This window comes from Pseudonaja textilis, chromosome Z, assembly GCF_049901715.1.
Source record: "Pseudonaja textilis isolate UNSWEBS1 chromosome Z, rPseTex1.2, whole genome shotgun sequence".
NCBI lineage: Eukaryota > Metazoa > Chordata > Lepidosauria > Squamata > Elapidae > Pseudonaja > Pseudonaja textilis.
Genome location: NC_142008.1, coordinates 4612903 through 4632489, shown reverse-complemented (window position 1 = coordinate 4632489; position 19587 = coordinate 4612903). Strand labels below are relative to the sequence as shown.

Sequence of the window (19587 nt, the reverse complement as noted above, 5' to 3'; positions counted from 1 at the left end):
GCTCAGTTGTGGTTGTAAGTTGAGGACCACCTGTATATTTTTCTCCTGACTCAAGAATGATTTACCCTTTGTGAACAATTTACTGAAGAACCACAGTTTATCTCCCTTTCCAATTTAACGAGACCTGTATGATATTTTTTTCAACTTTCCTGAAATGTCTGCATTGCTCAAATTGGAGAGAGAGAGAGAGAGAGAAAGAGAGGGAGGGAGGAAGAGGGAGAGAGAAAGAAAGAGATTCTCCCTTTTTCATTTTTTTTTTCTCAAAATGGGTGCTTAAGCAACAAGGAACTTAGAAAATTCAGTCATGTTAGAAAGTCTTATTTCAAAAGAATATAAAGAGGTTATAGTAGGACTACTGACCAGATATATTAAACAAGTATTAGAATATTGTTTGATAAGAAAGCACCGTCTAACTAATTTGTAATGTATATGTTTTTTGTTCCATTTTTAATGAAATGCTTTGTACTTCGAATATATCTTTTTAACGTTTAATGAAGTTTTTCTAATAAAAAAAAAATAGAAAGTCTTACTTCAAAGAAAGAGCAGTGTAACTTCCAGCAGAGGTAATGACTCAATCATCAAGCTGAGTTTAAACATGCTTGGGATAAACACGACCATCATGCGACAAAAATAATAATAATAATAATAATAGAAAATTAATTAATTAATTAAAAATAAAACCAAAACAAATTCAAAAGTAGGTTCAATAGACCACAAATTCTTTTTCTGCCATCAGAAAAATATTTCTATGGAAATATTTTTCTTCATAGATTTGGGGGTGAAATGAATTTCTTCTTCTCTAGTTTTTGCCTTTATTTATTTTTAAAAAAAACTTTATTTTTTTTTAAAGACTTGAATTCCAGTTGCTCTTCCTGGATTTTTTTCAAGAGGTCTTACTAAGAGCAAACTATATTAGGGTGGAATGGGGGTGCAGAATGGATGAGCAAGTCTCTTATGTTCAAAGGGCCTCATTTTTATATACAGTAGATATAGTCCTCAATTTACAACCATAATGTAGCATGCCGATAAGTCACGCTGGTTGTAAAGCTGATCATCCACGAGACCAGCCTGATTTTATGAGCTTTTTTAATGGTGATTATTAAATGTACCTTGCAATGGTTAAGCAACTCTTCACTATTTTGCCAAAAACTGGAACTAAATAATGGGTTTTGGCAGAAACATTGTAAAACCCAGCCACATGCACATGGGACTCTGTACAGATCAGGGTCTATACGGGTCAAGGACTCCCTCCCTTCAAAAGGCTAAAAGTCTAATAAGAAGCAAAAATAGAAAACGAAAGAACAAGACATAGAGAAAAAACAGGAAGACGTAAAGAAGTGTGTCGTTTCTGTATAGCTTTATTGCTTTTCATCTTATAAGCTGCACAGAGTTACCTTTCAGCTAGATGGGCGGCAAACAAATTTAACAAATAAGTAGTAAGTTAAAAGTGGCTTCTAAATTCCTTCACAACGATCATAGCTACAGGTAGCCCTCAACCTACGACCACACTTGAGCCCAAAGCTTCTGATAAGTGAGACATTTGTTAAGTGAGTTTTGTCCCATTTTACAGCCTTTCTTGCCACAGTTGTTAAGTGAATCACTGCAGTTATTAAATGAGTAACATTTAATAACTGCAGTGAAGTGAATCCAGCTTCCCCATTGACTTCGCTTGTCAGAGGGTCCCAAAAGGGGATCACATGACCCCAAGATTCTGCGACCGTCGTAAATGTGAATCATGTGCCAAGCATCTGAATGTAAATCACGTGACCATGGGGATGCTAAGGGTGAAAAATGGCCATAACTCACTTTTTTCAGTGCCGCTGCAACTTTGAACAGTCACTAAATGAACTTGCAAGACCACCTGTACAACTCTTTCTGTCTATAATCCATCCTGCGTAATCCTCAAAACCTTTTATCACGTTGGATTTGTTTTTATACAAAAAGTCACCAATAAATGTAGCTTTTTCACTAATCAAAGAAGTCAGTTCCTCCACCCACGTTTCGTATCATAACACCTTTGGGAGGTAGGTCGGATGGGAGAGAGTGCGTGGTACATTATCTCCTCACAAGAAGCTTTTGTGGCTGAGTGGAACTGAGTAGAACTCAGTTTTCCTCACTCCTAGTCTACCCACTACGCTATGTTAGCGGTTGGGCGAAGAGGAAGGACTGGCCCAAACCAGAGGTTTTCAGAGGTCTTACTAAGAGTAAACTATATTAGGGTGGAATGGGGGTGCAGAATGGATGAGCAAGTCTTTTATGTTCAAAGGACCTCATTTTTATATACAGTAGATATAGTCCTCAATTTACAACCATAATGTAGCATGCCGATAAGTCACGCTGGTTGTAAAGAGATTTGTGAGATTTCCTGGCTAAAGGAGAACCGGAACACGAATCTTCCTGTTCTTAAGTCCGGCATCTTTTCTACAAGACCATTATCCTGACAGTCCATCCAGAAAGAAAAGACTGACCAGAATCTTCAAGGAGAATCCCATGGTTAAAAGTAGATTTCACCCCGTTTTTCCCCACTGCGAATCCTGCTACAGATAGTCCTTACTTAACGACCAATCATTTAGCAATCGGTCAGACTTATGAGAGACACCCACGCAATATTTTTACAACTGGTTCTGTGGGCATGGCTAGGTGGGTGTGGCTAGGTGGGCGTGGCCATGTGACTGGGTGGGTGTGGCTCCTTTTTTTTGCAGCACCTCCCCTTCACGCTCCTTTTTTTTTTTTCAACATTACTGCCTCAGGTGAAGCAGTAAGACAGCAAGGGTGATCCCAGGACAGCTGATCATCGGAACAGCTGATCATCGGGAGAGAAAAAAAAAGAAATATCTTAAGGAGTGACTGGGCGGGGAAGAATGCAGTCAGCACTGTCAGGCATGTGTGCGATGTCACACATGCCCAATAAGGACTGATTGGGCGGAGAGGGGGGCAGGCAGAGAGGGGCGGGGCCAGTCAGGGCCACAATTGGCTGCTTCTCCTAACTGTGCAGGATCGTAACAACCGGTTCTATAGAACCAGTCTGAACCGGTAGAATCCCACCCTTTGAGACATCCCACCCAAAAAGCTACAGATGACTTGGTTTTGAAGTTCTGTAGGCCAGCTCCTTCCCCTGAAGTTGGATGCTTGGAAACTGGCTGGCACTCGTGGCTGTTCATAACAGAAGAGTTGGAAGGGACCTTTGAGGTCTTCTAGTCCAACCCACTGCTCAAACAGGAGACCCTATACCATTCCAGACAAGTGGCTGTCCACTCTCTTCTTAAAAACCTCCAGGGATGGAGCACCCACAATTTCTGGAGGCAAACCATTCTACTGATTTTTAGCATCTCACAGTCATGTGACCACGATTTCCAATGTTTGTTTGTGGAAAAACAAACGTTTATTTCTGGTTTCCACCCAAAAAGGCCCATGGCAAACAATGGAATCACTTAATGCAGCGTTTACTTAACAACTGTTGCACTAAAGGTTATAAAATCACTCGGGGTCACCTGATGACCTGCTTAAATGTCCAGCGCTACTTAACAACCATAATTCTGGTCTTACTTGCTGGGCTGGGGTGGTGGTGAAAGAGAGCAACTGGCCCAAGACCACCCAGGTGGCTTTCATGGCTAAGGTGGGACTAGAACTCACATGGTTTCCTTGCAGATGTTTCATTACCCAACTAGGTAACATCATCAGTGCTTTGATGTAGGTTGGTCAGGCAGAGAAGCACTGGCCTAAAGTTCTCCAAGCAGCTCCACATCTAATGATAAACTTGAGCTGGGGCAGTGCGAGTCCAACATCTTTTCCTCGTCCTGCCAGAATCTCTGTCCTCCAGCCTGACCCGGAACTGAACGTCTTAAAGCTGTCCTAAACCACCCAGGAATAAACCTTGATCTACTGATGCTGGCGCCCTGAAACGCCTCTCTTAATTTTTGGACTCTCCCTCTTTTCCTTTTTCAGATGAAAAATTCCCAGGAGTTTTAGCTGCATCTGATAACAGAAGGCTCACGCCTCTTCAAGGAGGGAGATTCTCTCCATCTCTCTCCGTCAAGGAACGATCGGCTCTCTATCTTTCCCGGGTAGCAGCTGCTGCTGTTCGTTCCACCGACCGTCGGACAGAGTGGGTGAGTTCCCCATGCTTTGCATTTCTGCCGTGTTTCTGTCTCTCTAGAACTATTTTAGCAATGCCTTTCTCCAGCAAATGTTCATTCATTCGGATGGAAAAGACCTTTAAAAAAAAAAAACTTTTCAGTGCCGTGATGCATTTTCACGGCAAAACTGCCCCTCGGGCAACCAGCTCCATATAAAAGTGTCCCATGCATCTGAATGTTAGGGGAAGCAGGAATGGGCAAAGGAGGCCTGTAAAAATTTGCAAACTCCAAAGTGCAAAAAAATAGAAATCCTGGGTTCGGCTGCCATCCAAATGCATGAAGAAGGGTTTTAGAGGCAGATCTATCTATACCAGCTTTCAATTGGTAGATTTCACCGCCCATAGTTCCTTGCCATAGTGGCTGAGAAACATGGGATATGAATCTCCAAAGACTCGAGTCAGGAAAAATGAAATTTACTACGAATGGGTGATGCTGTATGTTACTGCCCAAAGGAACTCTTGTTATAACCAGCAAATTTGCCAGAAATTATGCTGACAATCAGATGGGTTATTAGATTTGTAAGCCACCCAGAGTCGTTTGGTTGAGATTAGCAACTATAGTAAGTAAATAAGTAAGTAACTAAAAAAGAAGGAAAGAAGGAAGGGGAGAGAGAGAGAGAGAAGAAGGAAGGAAGGAAGGAAGGAAGGAAGGAAGGAAGAAGGGAGGGAGAGAGGAAGGAAGGGAGGGAGGGAGGGAGGAAGGAAGGAAGGAAGGAGGGAGGGAGGGAGGGAGGGAGGGAGAGAGAGAAGAAGAAGAAGGAAGGAAGGAAGGAAGGAAGGAAGGAAGGAAGGAAGGAAGGAAGAAGGGAGGGAGGGAGAGAGGAAGGAAGGAAGGAAGGAAGGAAGGAAGGAAGGAAGGAAGGAAGGAAAGAAAGAAAGAAAGAAAGAAAGAAAGAAAGAAAGAAAGAAAGAAAGAAAGAAAGAAAGAAAGAAAGAAAGAGGGAGGGAGGAAGGGAATGAATACAGATTCTCCCTTAGAGATCTGTAACCTCCATCGGTTCCTTGATACCCAGTTACAATTCATTTAATTCTGCAGCCTGAAATTTATTATGACATTTACTCATTTCTTAGTGACTGAACGGATGCTTTCCTTGATTTGACACAAAAACTACATTGTTACGACCCCATTGTTATTTTCTTTGCCTTTTTAACCCGACTTTTTTTCCAAGTTAATGGGTGATCATAAAACCGAAAGATTTTATGTACTTTGATGCTGTGTTTTTCTTGGTGACGGAAAAAAGGAAGAAAATGCCACTCTAATGTCGATCCAACGAATGACCACTTAAGATTGAATCCCTCCTAGGCTGGGGAGGAGAATGAAGGACCCAGCAAAGCAGAGTTCGCCAGTCTTAGCCATGTTAAGATGTGCGGACTTCAACTCCCAGAATATCCCAGCCAGTAATGTTGCCTGTTGTGTTCTGGAAGTCCGCATATCTTAACATGGCAAAGATTGACGAACTCTGCAATCAGAGGGACACCACAGAAAAGTGAACCGGATGCAATGGGTTTACATTATGGTTTGGCATAAGGGGAAAGTGAGTCTGCCTCCTAACGAACAAGCAAATATAGGCAGTCCTCAACTTATGGCCACCATTGAGCCCCAAATTTCCATTGCTAAACAAGTAAGTTACATTAAGTAACCTCCCCTTGTACAGCCTTTCTTGCCACAGTTGTTAAGTAAATCACTGCAATTATTCAGCTAGTAATCCAGTTGTTAAATAAATCTAGTTTCCCCATCATTGTCTGTGCTTGTCAGAAGGTTGCAAAAGGGGTTCACAGGACCCCAGGATACTGTAACCGTCATAAATGTGAATCAGTTGCCAAATGTTTGAAGAAAGAAAGAAAGAAAGAAAGAAAGAAAGAAAGAAAGAAAGAAAGAAAGAAAGAAAGAAGGAAGGAAGGAAGGAAGGAAGGAAGGAAGGAAGGAAGGAAGGAAGGAAGGAAGGAAGGAAGGAAGGAAGAAAGAAAGAAAGTTAGTTGTTGCTAAATTTATATCATACGCTACCTGTATATAAATCATGCACCACCTAAACTATTTTTTTGTTTTTCTATATTCTATTCAGAATTTCATACAGCAGATTCCTTATAATACTCTTGATAACCACTAAGCAAGAAGGTAGGAAATTCTTAGACTATGGTTGACTAACCCACTTTCTGCAGTTAACTGCCTGCAGTTGTGTGATTCAGGACGTGCAAAATAATCATGTTTTTGGAACTCCACTAACACAAAACTAGTTTCTTCTTCTTCTAGCTTACTCATATGTTAGTTTCTTGCTTATTAAAAGAAAAAATACATGTCCATGCATATAACTGAAAAACTCACCGTGTTAAAAATGTGTAGGAGATAGGATTTGGATTCATGTGTTTTAATTCAGGGATCTCTTTGATTCTGTACATTATGTAAGTCATTCACAACTCATCAGATCCCGAGAGCAAGGAATCCAGCTATTTTCCTCCATTGTATCCTTCCTTCTTTCTGTAGTTTTGCCTGCTATAGAAGCCAGCATCTCTTACCTCCTTTGGGTTATGAGGCTAAAGAGGATCAGGCCCATTAATAGCTGCATGAAAGATACAGGTAGTCCTCAACTTATGACCACAATTGAGTCCAATTTTTTGTTGTTGCCAAGTAAGATAGTTGTTAGGTGAATTTTGCCCAATTTTACACCCTTTCCCACCACCGTTGTTAAGTGAATCACTGCGGTGAAGTTAATCACAAGGTTGTTAAGTGAATCTGGCTTCCCATTGACCTTGTTTGTGCAAAATTTGCAAAGGGGATTCCCATGAACTGGGACATTGCAACCGTCATAAACGAGTCAGGGGGATTTTGATCCAATGACCACAGGGATGCTGCAATGGCTCTAAGTGTGGAAAACTATCATAAGTCACCTTTCTCAGTGTCGTCGTAACTGTGAACACTCACTAAGTGAACTATGGTAAGTGAAGCGTGCACCAGGAAACCACAGAGCTGTAGACTAAATAGGGAAATGGAAAAATCATCCCGTTTTCAACCTTGGCAGCTTTCAGGTGTACAGACTTCAACTCCCAGAATTCCCCAGCCAGTCATGGGAGTTGAAGTCCACACTTCTAACCACGTCCACTTCCTGTGGCTGTGGTTCAGTTGCAAATATCCATCAAAGGGACTCCATTGCAGAGAAGGGGGAGGAATTGGACCATCAGAACTTCAAATCCAGGTTGTACGTCTCCCACATGTCAGAACTTCAGTCGGTCAATAAGTGATTCGTCGTAAGTTTAGGACTATCATAAGTCCAGGGCTACCTATATGAAAACCATGGCACCACACAGACCCCTAAGCTCCAATATATAATTCTTTCAATAATAATTACTTCAACAAGCATAGAACCAGGGCTAGGCTGCTGAGGGTTCACAGGGCTTCGGGAGAGCCCCTAGCTAAGATTCTGTGCAGTTTGGAAGGACCCCCAAATTCCCCTCTTGGCTGGCCCCACCCACCCACCCCCTTCTCTCGCAGGAATCCCCACACGGCCTGGTTTGGATACAGGTGAAGTGCAGGGCGCACGCAGAGATTCGGGGAGGGCGAAAAACGGGTCTCCCCGAAGGCCAGAAATGGGCCTGTTCCTGGCTTCCAGGCAGCCTCCAGAGTTTGGGGAGGCCATTTTTGCCCTACCAGAGGCTCAAGGAAAGCCTCTGGAGCCCGGGGAGGGCAAAATCGCACACCCCCTTCGCTGTTGGTACAGGAGGCCAACTAGGCCACACCCACCATGGCCACGCCCACCCAGCAACTGGACAGAGAACCCGTTGCTAACGTTTCTGAAGCCCATCCCTGCATAGAACACAAAATAATAGAGTTTGAAGGGACCTTGGAGGTCTTCTAGTCCAACCCCTTGCTCAAGCAGGAGACTATACCATTCCAGTCTCTTTTTGAAAGCCTCCAGTGACAACTTACGAAGGCAATCCATTCCATCGGTTGATTGCTCTCCCCGTCAAGAAATTTCTCCTTAATTCTGGGTTGCTTCTCTCCTTGTTTAGTTTCCATCCATTGCTTCTCGTCTTGCCTTTGGATGCTTTGGAAAATGGTTTGACACCCCCCTTCATCTTTGTAGGAACCCCTCAAATATTACTGAAATTCCGACTCTCCAGCTGAAACCATTGAAGGAATAGGATGCCTAAGTGATTCTTTCCAAACAAGATTTTCTTGGTGTTGATTTATTGGGTCTCAATGAATCCATCAATCGTTTTAACACAATTGGTTGAAATATAAGGGATGGTTTTGGAAGACTTCTAATCTTTGGAGCTGCTTCACATTCTTATTTGTCGGTTTTCCCAAGTAATGAAAAAAATGAAAATGATCATCAACTTTCAAACATGCAAGAATAACAGGATAATAGAGTAGGAAGGGGTCTTTAAAATCTTCTAGCCGGACCCCTGTTGAAGCAGGGGTCCTTTTACCATTCTAGGCAAATGGCTTTTCAGTCTTCTTAAAAACCTCCAGACTTCTGAAGGCAAAAGCCATTCCACTTGTTAACTGTTCTCACAGCCAGGAAGTTCCTCCTAATTTCTAGGTTGGATCTCTCCTTGACTAGTTTCCGCCTTGCCTTTGGAGAATAGGTTCACTCATTCTTCTGTGCGGCAGCCTCTCAAATATTCAAAGATTGTTATTATGTCACTCTTAATTCTTCTTTTCAGGTGAGCTCGCTAGAGGAGCCCAATAAATAATGTCAAAGGACTGATACAGGGGCATCAGTCTCTTGACTTTCGGGTGTAATGCTTCGGCGTGAGCCAGATCTATAGCTTGCAAAAGGCTGGCTAGCTTTACTCACGGAATACAATAAAATCTGTTTCTTCAGCTATCGCATAGCATTAATAGAGCTAGGATAGGGGATACCTGAGCCCGTAGCAAAAAAGATTCCTGAGAAAGTGGAGATGTACATTCACAAGGAACAGATGTCCAATGTCCAAATGCAAGTAGTTGTGGACTGCTCCTTTCCACCTCTATCCCTGCTACCCAGACCTCATGCCAACCAGGTTACATGACCCTCGTTACATTCTGGAATGTCTGAATAAGGCATTAAACACCAGAGTACCACTTTGGCTGTCCTTTGGTGTCAAGTTAGACACCTTTTTACCCCACTTATTCACATAGTACAGGTAGTCTTCACTTAGTGGCCAGTTGCTTAATGATTATTCAAAATTAAAAGGTATTTCAAAAAGCTTCTAGCTACCCATCCTCAAAGTTACGGCTGATATACCTGTAGCCATGGGATTGCATTTTGGGTACTGGGCCACCAGATCTCTTTTATGACCAGTTGCAGCCACGCAACCCCAATTTACAATTGTGTTTTCCAGCAAAAAAATGCCCAAAAAACATACATTGGATATGCAGGATTCACTTAACAACCATGTGATTCACTTAACGACCATGGTGGCTTGCTTTATGACAATCATAATACCAACTCCAGTCAAGTGGTGCCTCGACTTATAACTGAAATGACTTACAACTGAAATGTTAGGCTCCATTGTGGTTGCAAGTCAAGGATTACTGTAGTATTGGTGGTAGAATTCTCAGTGGTGTGGGATGCGGGGTGTGTGTGGGTGTGTGTGTGTGAGTGTGTGAAGTCTGGAATGAAGATACCTCTTTTCAATATTAACCCAACCTGCTGCATGTGTGAAGTCTGGAATGAAGATACCTCGTTTCAATATGAACCCAACCTGTTGCATGAATTTGGAGTTTCACACTAACAGGATGGTTGATGGTAGCCTAATACTGATGCTGAAAACCCTGTTTCCTTAGAGATGGCAGACGCTCAGAGTGAATGGACTTCCAGTGAGGATGTGAAGAAAGCAGTGGAAGATCTACCACCACCTCCTCTTCCTCCTCTTCCTCACCTCCAGGACTCTCCTGCTGCACCCGTGACACAGGATTCCAGTTCTCTGCCTTTACCTCCACCTAAAGAATCCTTCTCCAAGTTCTACCAGCAACGCCAAGTGAACGAGTTGAAAAGGCTTTACCGCCACATGCATCCTGAGCTAAGAAAAAACCTGGAAGAGGCTGTGTCAGAAGACCTGGCAGAAATGTTGAGTCCAGATGACCCCAATGAGCCAGCGGTCATGGCGACTCAGGACGCGGTGGTTCCAGGTGAAGTTCAGTCCATGCGTTGGATCTTTGAGAACTGGTCCCTGGACTCCATTGGGGAACGCCAAGCTGCTAAAAAGCTGTCTGAGGAGGAAGTCATCCCAAGTGGAGATGTAAAGAACAGGTCCATGAAGTTTGAAAGCCAACCTTCTCAGGCAGACGGGACGCTCACTTCAGCCAAAGCATCGGAGCTACAAGAATCAAAAGGAGACGTACATACAGCTCGGTGGTTATTTGAAACTCAACCTTTAGACTCTTTAAACAAGATGTACTTGGATGAAGTAGATGTGCAAGAAGCACTCTTGAAAGAACCAGTTGAGAGAGGAGATGTGAAAGGAGCAGCCCAACTCTTTGAAACTCATTCGTTAGAAGCTTTGGGCCACTGCAACTCTGTGGAGGAGGAGAACATCCTACAGCTGAAGTCAGAAATCCAGGAACTCAAAGGAGGCGTCAAAAAAACCATCAAGCTTTTCCAGACGGAACCCGTCTGTGCTCTCCAGGATAAAACGGGAAGCATTCATGAGATCAAGTCCATCTGCAGAGAAGAAACACAAACCAACGCTGTGAAGACGGCTCGGTGGCTCTTTGAGACCCAGCCGTTGGACACCATCAACAAGGATACTTCCAAAGTTCAGGTTATTCGTGGAATATCTTTAGAGGAAGCTGCCAAGGGAAATGTCAGTGGAACAAAATGGGTGTTTGAAACTCAACCTCTAGATGCCATAAAGGAACTCACGGTGTCCGAAGAAGATTTCAAGGCTTCTCCAGACCTTATTCAGGGAGCTGATGTCGGCAAACAGTGCCTACTTTTTGAGACTCAACCTCTTGACAGCCTGAAAGGTGAATCCTCCAACAGCCCTCCAGCTAAGGAAGAAGTTGTCAAAGGGGACGTGAAATCAACTCTATGGTTATTTGAAACCCAGCCTATGGAAACCCTGAGGGATCATTTTGAAGTTGGGCATTTAAAGAGAGTGGAGCTTTCAAAAGACGAGAAAGGAGCTGTGAAGCAAACAAAGCATCTCTTTGAGACCTGCCCTTTTGGAAGCATCTCAAAATCTCCAGCTGAAGGTTTCTCTTCTGCACCTGTCCAAGAGGTAGAGAAAGGGGATGTGAAAGCATTCAAGAGCCTCTTTGAGACCCTTCCTCTAGATAGCATCAGGCAAGTCAGCACTGAGGAGGTCACCAATGGAGAAGAAGACATCCCTTCTGAGCAGGTGAAAAGCAACCAGCTCCTGTTGGAAACAACACCTTTATATGCCATTAAGGACTGCTTTGGCCACTTCCACCGGGTCACATCTGTGAGTAGAGATGAGGAAGTGACCAGTGGAGGTGTGAAGAACTACAAATGGATGTTTGAAACCAAACCTTTAGATGAGTTTGATGGGAGCATCCAAAAAGTGGATGTGATCAAGGGCATCACTAAGCAGGAGATAATGTCTGGAGACGTCCAGACAGCCAAGTGGCTCTTTGAAACCCAACCCACTGATGTCATCCACAGCCAAGTCAACCAAGAAGAGCAGAGCATTTCTGAAAAAAGGGAAGCTTCTCAAGGAGGAGATGTAAAGACTTGCCTCTGGTTGTTTGAGACACAGCCAATGGACGCCCTGTGTGAAAAAGGTGAGATGAAGGAGGACCAAGAAGTCCCTGTGCCTCAAGCTGATGTCAAGTCATATACATGGATGTTTGAAACTCAACCTTTGGATACCCTGAGAGGTCAAGAAGAACAACACTTACAAGTCAGAAAGTCCTTCAGCCAGGAAGAATTACAAGGGGTCAATGTGAAAACTGTCCGGCACCTTTTTGAAATGGAACCTCTGTCCAGTCATATCCCTGAAAACAGCCAGAAAATGATCCGGTGCTCCAGCCGGGTGGAGATACGGTCTGGAGAAGTATCCAGAGTTAAAGAGTTCTTTGAAGCCATGCCTTTGGATACAGCAGCTAAATCAAGCACAGTCGTGAAAGAAATCCCAGTAGATGGAAACATTGAGCCTGGCGCCGTGCCCAAATTCACTTGGATCTTTGAAAACTGCCCCATGGACACCTTGAAGAGCCGTGCCGAGAGTCTCCAAGAGACAACTCTGGAAAAGGACATTCAAGGCGGAGATGTTGAGGGCAAAAGATTCATTTTCGAAACCTTCTCTCTGGATCAGATCCACGAAAAAGAGAACGAGACGCAAACCCAAAAAGCCCACGAAGAAACATCGGGAGAAACTAACGTCAAATCTTGCATGATGCTGTTTGAGACTCAGCCCCTCTACGCCATTCAGGACAAAGATGGGGGATACCATGAAGTGACCTCGGTGAAGAAGGAAGAAGTCATAAAGGGGGATGTGAAAGGTGCCCGGTGGCAATTTGAAACGAAACCGTTGGATGAAATCAAGAAAGATGACGAGGTCTTTGTGATCCGAGCTGTAACGCAAGAAGATTTCAAGAAGGGAGATGTCCAATCAGCCAGGTGGAGATTTGAAACAGAGCCTCTTGGTTCCATTGCTGAAGAAAAGAGGCCTCCCTTGAAGACAGTTGAGGATCTACAGAAGGGGGATGTCCAATCTAACAAGCAACTTTTTGAGTCAGAACAACTCGGCCAAAAGAAGTACGTGAGGATGGTTAGCCTCAGTGATGTCCAGCAAGGAGATGTAAGGACATCGACCTGGCTTTTTGAAAATCAACCCATGGATTCCTTGAAAGGAGACTCTGAAGGTGCCTGTAGCTTGACCACAGTCCAGAGAGAAGATATCCATAAAGGGGATGTCAAACGCTGCACTTGGCTCTTTGAGACTCAACCGATGGACACTCTCAAAGACACAGAGGCTTCAACAAGCACAGAGTCCCTGAAAGGAATTCCTCGGGCTTGTGTAAAAAGCACTACATGGTTGTTTGAAAGTACTCCTCTGGACAAATTCAGCCCTAGAGAAACAGAGGCGAAGGAGAGGACGCTATCAGATACTTTGGAACTGTTATTCTTCCATCAGTTGATCCAAAAGAACGGCACCCTTATTGAAGCCAGTCACACTGAGGGCATCAAGATGGCGGCATACCACTTTAATAACCAGGAAACCCCCAAAGTTCAAAAGGAAAAGGTTGTGGAAGACAATTTGCAAATGGTCTTGTTGCAACTCCTTCAGAACAGTAATGTGGAGGCCTGTGGGTTGCTAGTGCGAGAAGAGGAGAATGGTGGTATCAAAATTAATCCCATACAGCTGTTGGACACTGACAAAGCTGAGAAGAGCAAAGAGGAAATGAGGAACAACATGGCAAGGACTCTTCAAGAACTTCTTAGCCAAGAGATCTCAGTTAAGAAAGGAATAGTTATGCAGGAGACAGACATAGGCTCAGCAAAGGTGATTATTTATTCTCTACGCCAGTGGGTGGCTGAACAGCATACCTTTGTGAAAGGCGATGTGAAGTCGGTGATCGGGAATCTTCTCACCTCCTCACGAGAGCAAAGAACCACATCAACCATCAGACCAGAGGACAACGAGAAAGGGAATGTCCAATTGTATACACGTTGCATTGAGAAGGGAGATCTTGACTACTTAAAGAACCTCCAGAGGGAGTCAGAGATAGAATTGCTAGTTTCTACACAAGCGAAAGAAGAACCGCCAAAAATCAGGCAAGAGGTCACGGCACCAACCATGGTGCAGAGCGAGGAAGTTGTGAGGATGGCAGATGTGATCCAAGGGAATCCTGACTGCTCTGAGCAAGCATTCTTGTGGAAGACCAAAGAAGGAGTGTCAGAAAAAGAAGTCCCCCATGCAAATCATCAAAGTTGTACCCCCTTTCATTTGGTACAATGTGGGACCCCATCGTCCTCCAAAGAACGCATAGTTCCTCCACCTGTCACATTGCCCTTTCAGGTGGTGGAAGGAGCCCAAAATAGTAGCCAAAGAACACCAGGTCAACAAATGATTCTGGAAGGTGGAAAGGAAAGAACATCCATGCTAGCGGCAGATCAGAAGATGGTTGAAGTTCTCCACAGCTTTAAGGCAGGAGAAATCAACTCAACAACAGCTCAATCCCCCACGCAGGTTCCTGGGAGCGATCTTCAAGCTGCAATGCACAGTCTAAGGAAAGCCACAGCAGAAGCCAAAACTCTGCAGCAGCAAGTGCAGAGTAAGCTGCAGAGGATGACTGACAACATGCAACTGTGCGGCACCCAACCTTGCGATGCAACAGTGCAAAGCACAATGCCCAAAGAAGGCTGTGAGGCCAGCAAGCGACAGCCAAGTTGCGAAGTGCCCTCTTCTAGAAGGCAAGAGGTGTTGGAACCTGGTGTCACTCTGTCTCAGAAGAGCCCGGCATCCTTGCCCCTAAAGGTCAGTGACTCTGAGGAAAGACAGGGAGGGACACAGCCTTTTGTAACCCACCAAGCTGGCCAAGTGTTACCTAGGACAGATCTTAGTATTAAGGACGGCCTTTACACAGCCAAGCCCATGAAGTCCTGTGTAAATCCATTCCTTGAATCGGACTACCAAGAGCGCTCCATTCCTGAAGAACGCGAGCAAGATGTTATAATCAGAGGGGATGTAAAGACAGCTATCAGAGCCCTGCAGAGTGCTGCAACTGAGCAGAGACAAGTCGAGAAAGAGGACGTGGTCCGCGGCAACTTAAAAGCCGCGCTCGCGTCTCTGGAGAAGTCTAACGTTAATGTGTCCCAAGGCGACTTTAAAGCAGCCATGATATACAGAAATGCAGGGCAGTCACATCCCATGGGTAAAAAGAGGCAGGAGGTTAAGTGTGTTAGTGACCAGGCAGTTACTGTAGTAGTGGCATCTGCAGACTCACTAGATGTTAATGACTTTCTTCCTCCTCCTCCTCCTCCTCCTCTTCCTCCAGCTTCATTGTTGAGGCCTGATGTCCACACAGCCTCATCCCAACCAAGACAGGCTGAAGTTCGGTGCTGTTCCCCTTCCACGCAGCCATGTGACCTCAAAACCCCCTTGTCTTCCCCAACCAAAGCAGGTCACCAGAGACCTTCAGAGAAGCCACAGCTGCCACCCAAACCTGATGGGGTCGCCTCACCAAGGAAAAGGCCCGTTATTCCCCCCAAACCAGAGTTCCTTTTGAAGGAGGGATTCCCCCATCCTGCTGGTGTCAACAGAGGACAACCAGGAAAAGCACCTCCACTTCCTTCTCCTTCCAAGTCCCCCACCTTGATTGAACAGGACAAGCCAAACCCTTCGCCTACGAGGAACCAAGCATGCGGAGCTGAGATTTGGGGGCATCTGGGATGTAGAGAGGATTCAGCTAGGTGTCCTTTGCCCAAAGTGACTGACGTTGAGGACATCACTGTTGAGAAGAAATCAAGAAAAGGTATCATCAAATTGCCTCTGCAGGACAAAGAAGAGAAATCTAAGGCAAGGAAAGAGGAGAGGGCCAGAGTGAACTTGATTGGCCACAGCTCTTCGTCAGAGACAATAAAAACTGGGTTGGATAGTCCAGAAGGAGGAAAAAGTCATCTATCCAAGGACCTTCAAGGATTCCAGGAAATACCCCAAGAAGGAAAGAGATGTTCTTTACTGGAGAAGCAAGATTCTCTCACACCTTTTGAATGCCAAATGAATCTTCCTAATCTAGAAGTTGAGAGGAAGCCATATTTGTCTGCAAAATGCCACGCCAATGTCCTGAGGAAAGGTACTGTCATGACACATGTCACATCATCAAAGTCAGAAAGAACAAGCATGGAATCACAGGCAGACAGGCCGGCATCTGCTCTTTTGGGGTCTTCTGACTTAGAAGCCAGACAGGTTTTTACAGGACATCCGAATGCCAACAGGGATGCTTCAAGAGACCCAGAAACGAAGAATGACTGCGATACAGAGAAGAGAAATCTTGGGGTGGTCATGAGGGAAAAGGTTGGCAAAGAAACTGAAGAAGAACGTCGCAAGAGATTATCCGTCCACAAAGAGGAGATCATGAAAGGAAACGTCAAGGAAGCCATGGAGATATTTGAAAACTTACGGAAACAGGAGGCTCTCGAAGAAATCTTAACCCAAGTGAAGGAGTTTGAAGAGGAGACCTCAAAGGTGGATGTCAAAGCCTTGAGAAATCTCTTTGAGAATGTGGCTGATTGGGTGGGAGATGAAAAGGCTCAGCAGACAAAACAGCCCAAAGTAGAGAAAGCTGAGCAGCTGAAGGAACTTAAAGAAGATTCAGAGAGCGTCTCATCGGTGGAGTTAGCATTCGAAGATCTGGAGAGAGCCAGTGCTGAGATTGTTCATCTGAAGGAGCAAACCATCAGTAGACTTCTGGATATTGAAGACGCCATTAAGAAAGCTCTGTACTCCATTTCTAGCCTCAAGTCTGAATCAGACATCGCTGGACTTTCAGGTCTTCTAAAGGAATCGCTTGGGAGTTCTCAAAGTCTTCCAGTGGGGAACAACATACGGAAAATCAGTATTATATCCAGCAAAGCCAAACAAGTAAAAGGGACACAAAATCCATCATGGGAAGAAGACAAGATGGCTGACCAGCACAAGGTACCCAAACTGTCCCTAGAAGTCCCACATGTGATTCAGCCTCGGTCAGGTTCTCCTTCTTCTCCATCCTACATCTCCATTCAATCTGCTGCACGGAAAAATACAGAGTCACCCCAGGTTGCGCCTTTAGTTTCACCCCACCCTATGGAAGTGGCCAACGAAAGAGAGGCCTTATCGCCAGATCTTTTCGGCTCCTTGCCGAGTAAACCAGTGAGGTCCGATGGCTACGGCAGGACTCTTGATGAAGGACATCAGGAGGTGATCCAAATTAAGACAGGAGGAAGTTTGATTAAACAGCAGCAACTCAGCAGCCCTAGGCACTTGGCTCAACACCAGAACAGTAATGATACCAAGGGAAAGGACACAGCCCAAGAGGGAGCTTCTGATAACAACTCCAAGACTTCTTTAAGTGCTCTAAGTCCTTCCAATCCCAGGAGACAGAAAAGTATCCTAGAATTGCAAACGAGCCACGACGGATCCAAACTCTATGGGGCTACCCGGACAGTGACTGAGCAGTACGAGGAGGTAGATGAATTCGGAAACAAAATCATCACATCATCCACAACCGTCACCAAACAATCAGAAACTCAGACTTCCTCCACTTGTGACATGGTGTCTTGCCCAACCAGATACGAAGTGACAGCTTCTCCGATACTTCGCCGATATCTCAACAGCCCAGCGAATTTTCCTTCAGATGATGGTCACCAAGAAACAGGGGTGGTCTTTGTCACGTTTAGCAACTCTAAGCCAGTGAAGAAATAAGCAAACATCCTTGAGCTGAACTATTGGGGTCAACAAGATCCTTGATGTTGACCGTTCAGCATTCAACCACTTCGATTGGGATTTAAAAAGGACTTAAACCCACAAGCAATTTTATTGTTCTTGTGGCCATTACTCTTTTTTTTTTTTTAAGGAAGAGCAAAAAAAAACAACCCCAACACTCTTTGCCCTCTGAATAATGTCTTAATGTTGGGCATGAGTTCAAGATACTCCTTCAAAGCTGGTTCTTGAAGATTAAAATGACTTTCAGTTCAGTAGAAACCCAGGTTTCCAGTTGCACAGAGAAAACAAAAAGCCAAAACTACAAAATAAAATACGGAAACAAGATGGCGTCTTTCAACAACATCCATCGCAGCTGAAGATGTTTGCCTTAGGGTATTCGACAGAAGGACAGAATTTCCTCTAATTTGAGTGACAAATTGAAGATTGATTTTTGTTTTATATGTGTCTTTAGGTCAATCTCAATTCCTGGCAATTGCCTGGATTAATCACTGAATTTTCCCCAACAACATTTTTGGAAGTGGTTTGCCATTGCCTTTTCCCCAGGGCTGAGAGAGAGTGACTGGCCCAAGATCACTCAGCTAACTTCATGCCTGAGGCGGGACTAGAATTCATGGTTTCCTGGTTTCTAGTCTCGGGCCTCCATATTACACCAAACCGGCTGTCATTTTGAGAAATACACTAATTTTCTGGCCCTTTTTGCTATTAGCCATTTTGCTATTGCTATTTTTCTATTTTTCTCTGTTTCCTTTTTTGTACACCTAGGGAGATTTCTCTTCCCAAATGCTTTCTCTGATAGAGATACATCACAAAATGAGTGTGGGGGATATTCCCCAAATGAAAGTAAAGAGTTTATCCCTTTTTAGTTTTATTACACTTTCTTTGGGCAGATTTGTTAGCACTATTTAGCAAGAGTAACATATTAGAGGAAATTACAGAATGTTAAGAATTTTCTTCACTGCGTCCCCTCTGATGAAAAACGGGGAACATTATTGTCTAGTCAAGTGAGGAAGGCAGTTAAACATATAATGATTTTATTATCCTCTTTTTTATTTTAGGATTGTAATTAATCAATTGTTAGTATGTATTTTATTCTAGAGGCATTTCTTCCCTTATCTCTTGCAACCATGTTTAAATCAATTATAAAAATTTTATTATGCCTTTTTTGTATATTCTCAACTGAACATTTTAGATATCTTGTGGGGTATTTTTTTAACCTCCATATGAAGATAAACAAATGACTTCTGAAAACGAGTTTGCAGTTGTTTTTCTTGTGTTGATTATTTGCTGTGTTTTGGCTAAAAGGGTTCAAATTCCTCTGAATTCTCCTTTCTCTTCATGAGTTGGTTCAGACCAGCTCTTAAATAAAAGATGGCTGGGTATATCCATTCAAAGTTTCAAACCCAATAATTAATGGCAAAAACAACAATTATAGTACTAATCCCTTTAAAAAAAACCCTTTTTTTTCTTTTATGTCAATTTTAGTACTCGGAAAAACATGTTTTTCCTATCATTTGGTAATAAAAAGTTATCAACGATCATCTACTGTAGATCAGCACTTCTCAACTTTGGCAACTTGTGAACTTCAATTCCCAGAACTCTCTAGTCAGCATAAATGGCTGGATAATTCTGGAAGTTGAAGTCCACCCGTCTTAAAGTCACCAAGGTGGAGAAACAGAGCTGTATTCAGGTAGCATACAGGTAATATATAATTTCTATAATATATCCTTCACTCACAACCATTTCTGTAGCTGCTGTTTGAAGTTACAATGGCATTGAAAGAAATGACTTATGACCGGCCCAATGGTTGAAATGACATAAAGATCATTCTATGGTGTTTTTATAATACAGGTGGTCCTCAGGTTATGACCCTTCATTCGGTGACTATTCAATTTTATGACAGTTCTGAGGAAAGGACTTATGACAAGTCCTCAAAGTTTGAGGAAACTTTCTGATAAGTGGTTTGGGGTAATGAAGTCAAAATTTTGGGAAGCACTGGTTTACAAATGAAGACACATGCCGGGGCATGTTACGGGTCAGTAAAATAAAGTAAAAATAAAATAAAGGGTTTCCTACAGTAAATC

The 19587-nt window shown here is 43.7% G+C and overlaps 1 protein-coding gene across 3 annotated transcripts in view; it reads left to right on the top strand.

Moving 5' to 3' along the window:
* The window catches only part of XIRP1 (xin actin binding repeat containing 1), a 47762-nt gene extending 29008 nt beyond the window's left edge, over positions 1 to 18754 (top strand). For 2 of the 3 annotated variants that reach the window (XM_087917011.1, XM_087917012.1), the window contains 3 exons: positions 3946 to 4109; positions 6199 to 6251; positions 9903 to 18754. In XM_087917011.1, the coding sequence (XP_087773137.1) occupies positions 9905 to 17485 (7581 nt within the window). In that variant the 5' untranslated portion in view covers positions 3946 to 4109; positions 6199 to 6251; positions 9903 to 9904 and the 3' untranslated portion in view covers positions 17486 to 18754. The remainder of the gene's footprint in view (positions 1 to 3945; positions 4110 to 6198; positions 6252 to 9902) is intronic. The other variant, XM_087917013.1, reaches the window with a different exon arrangement.
* The last annotated feature ends 833 nt before the right edge of the window (positions 18755 to 19587 follow it).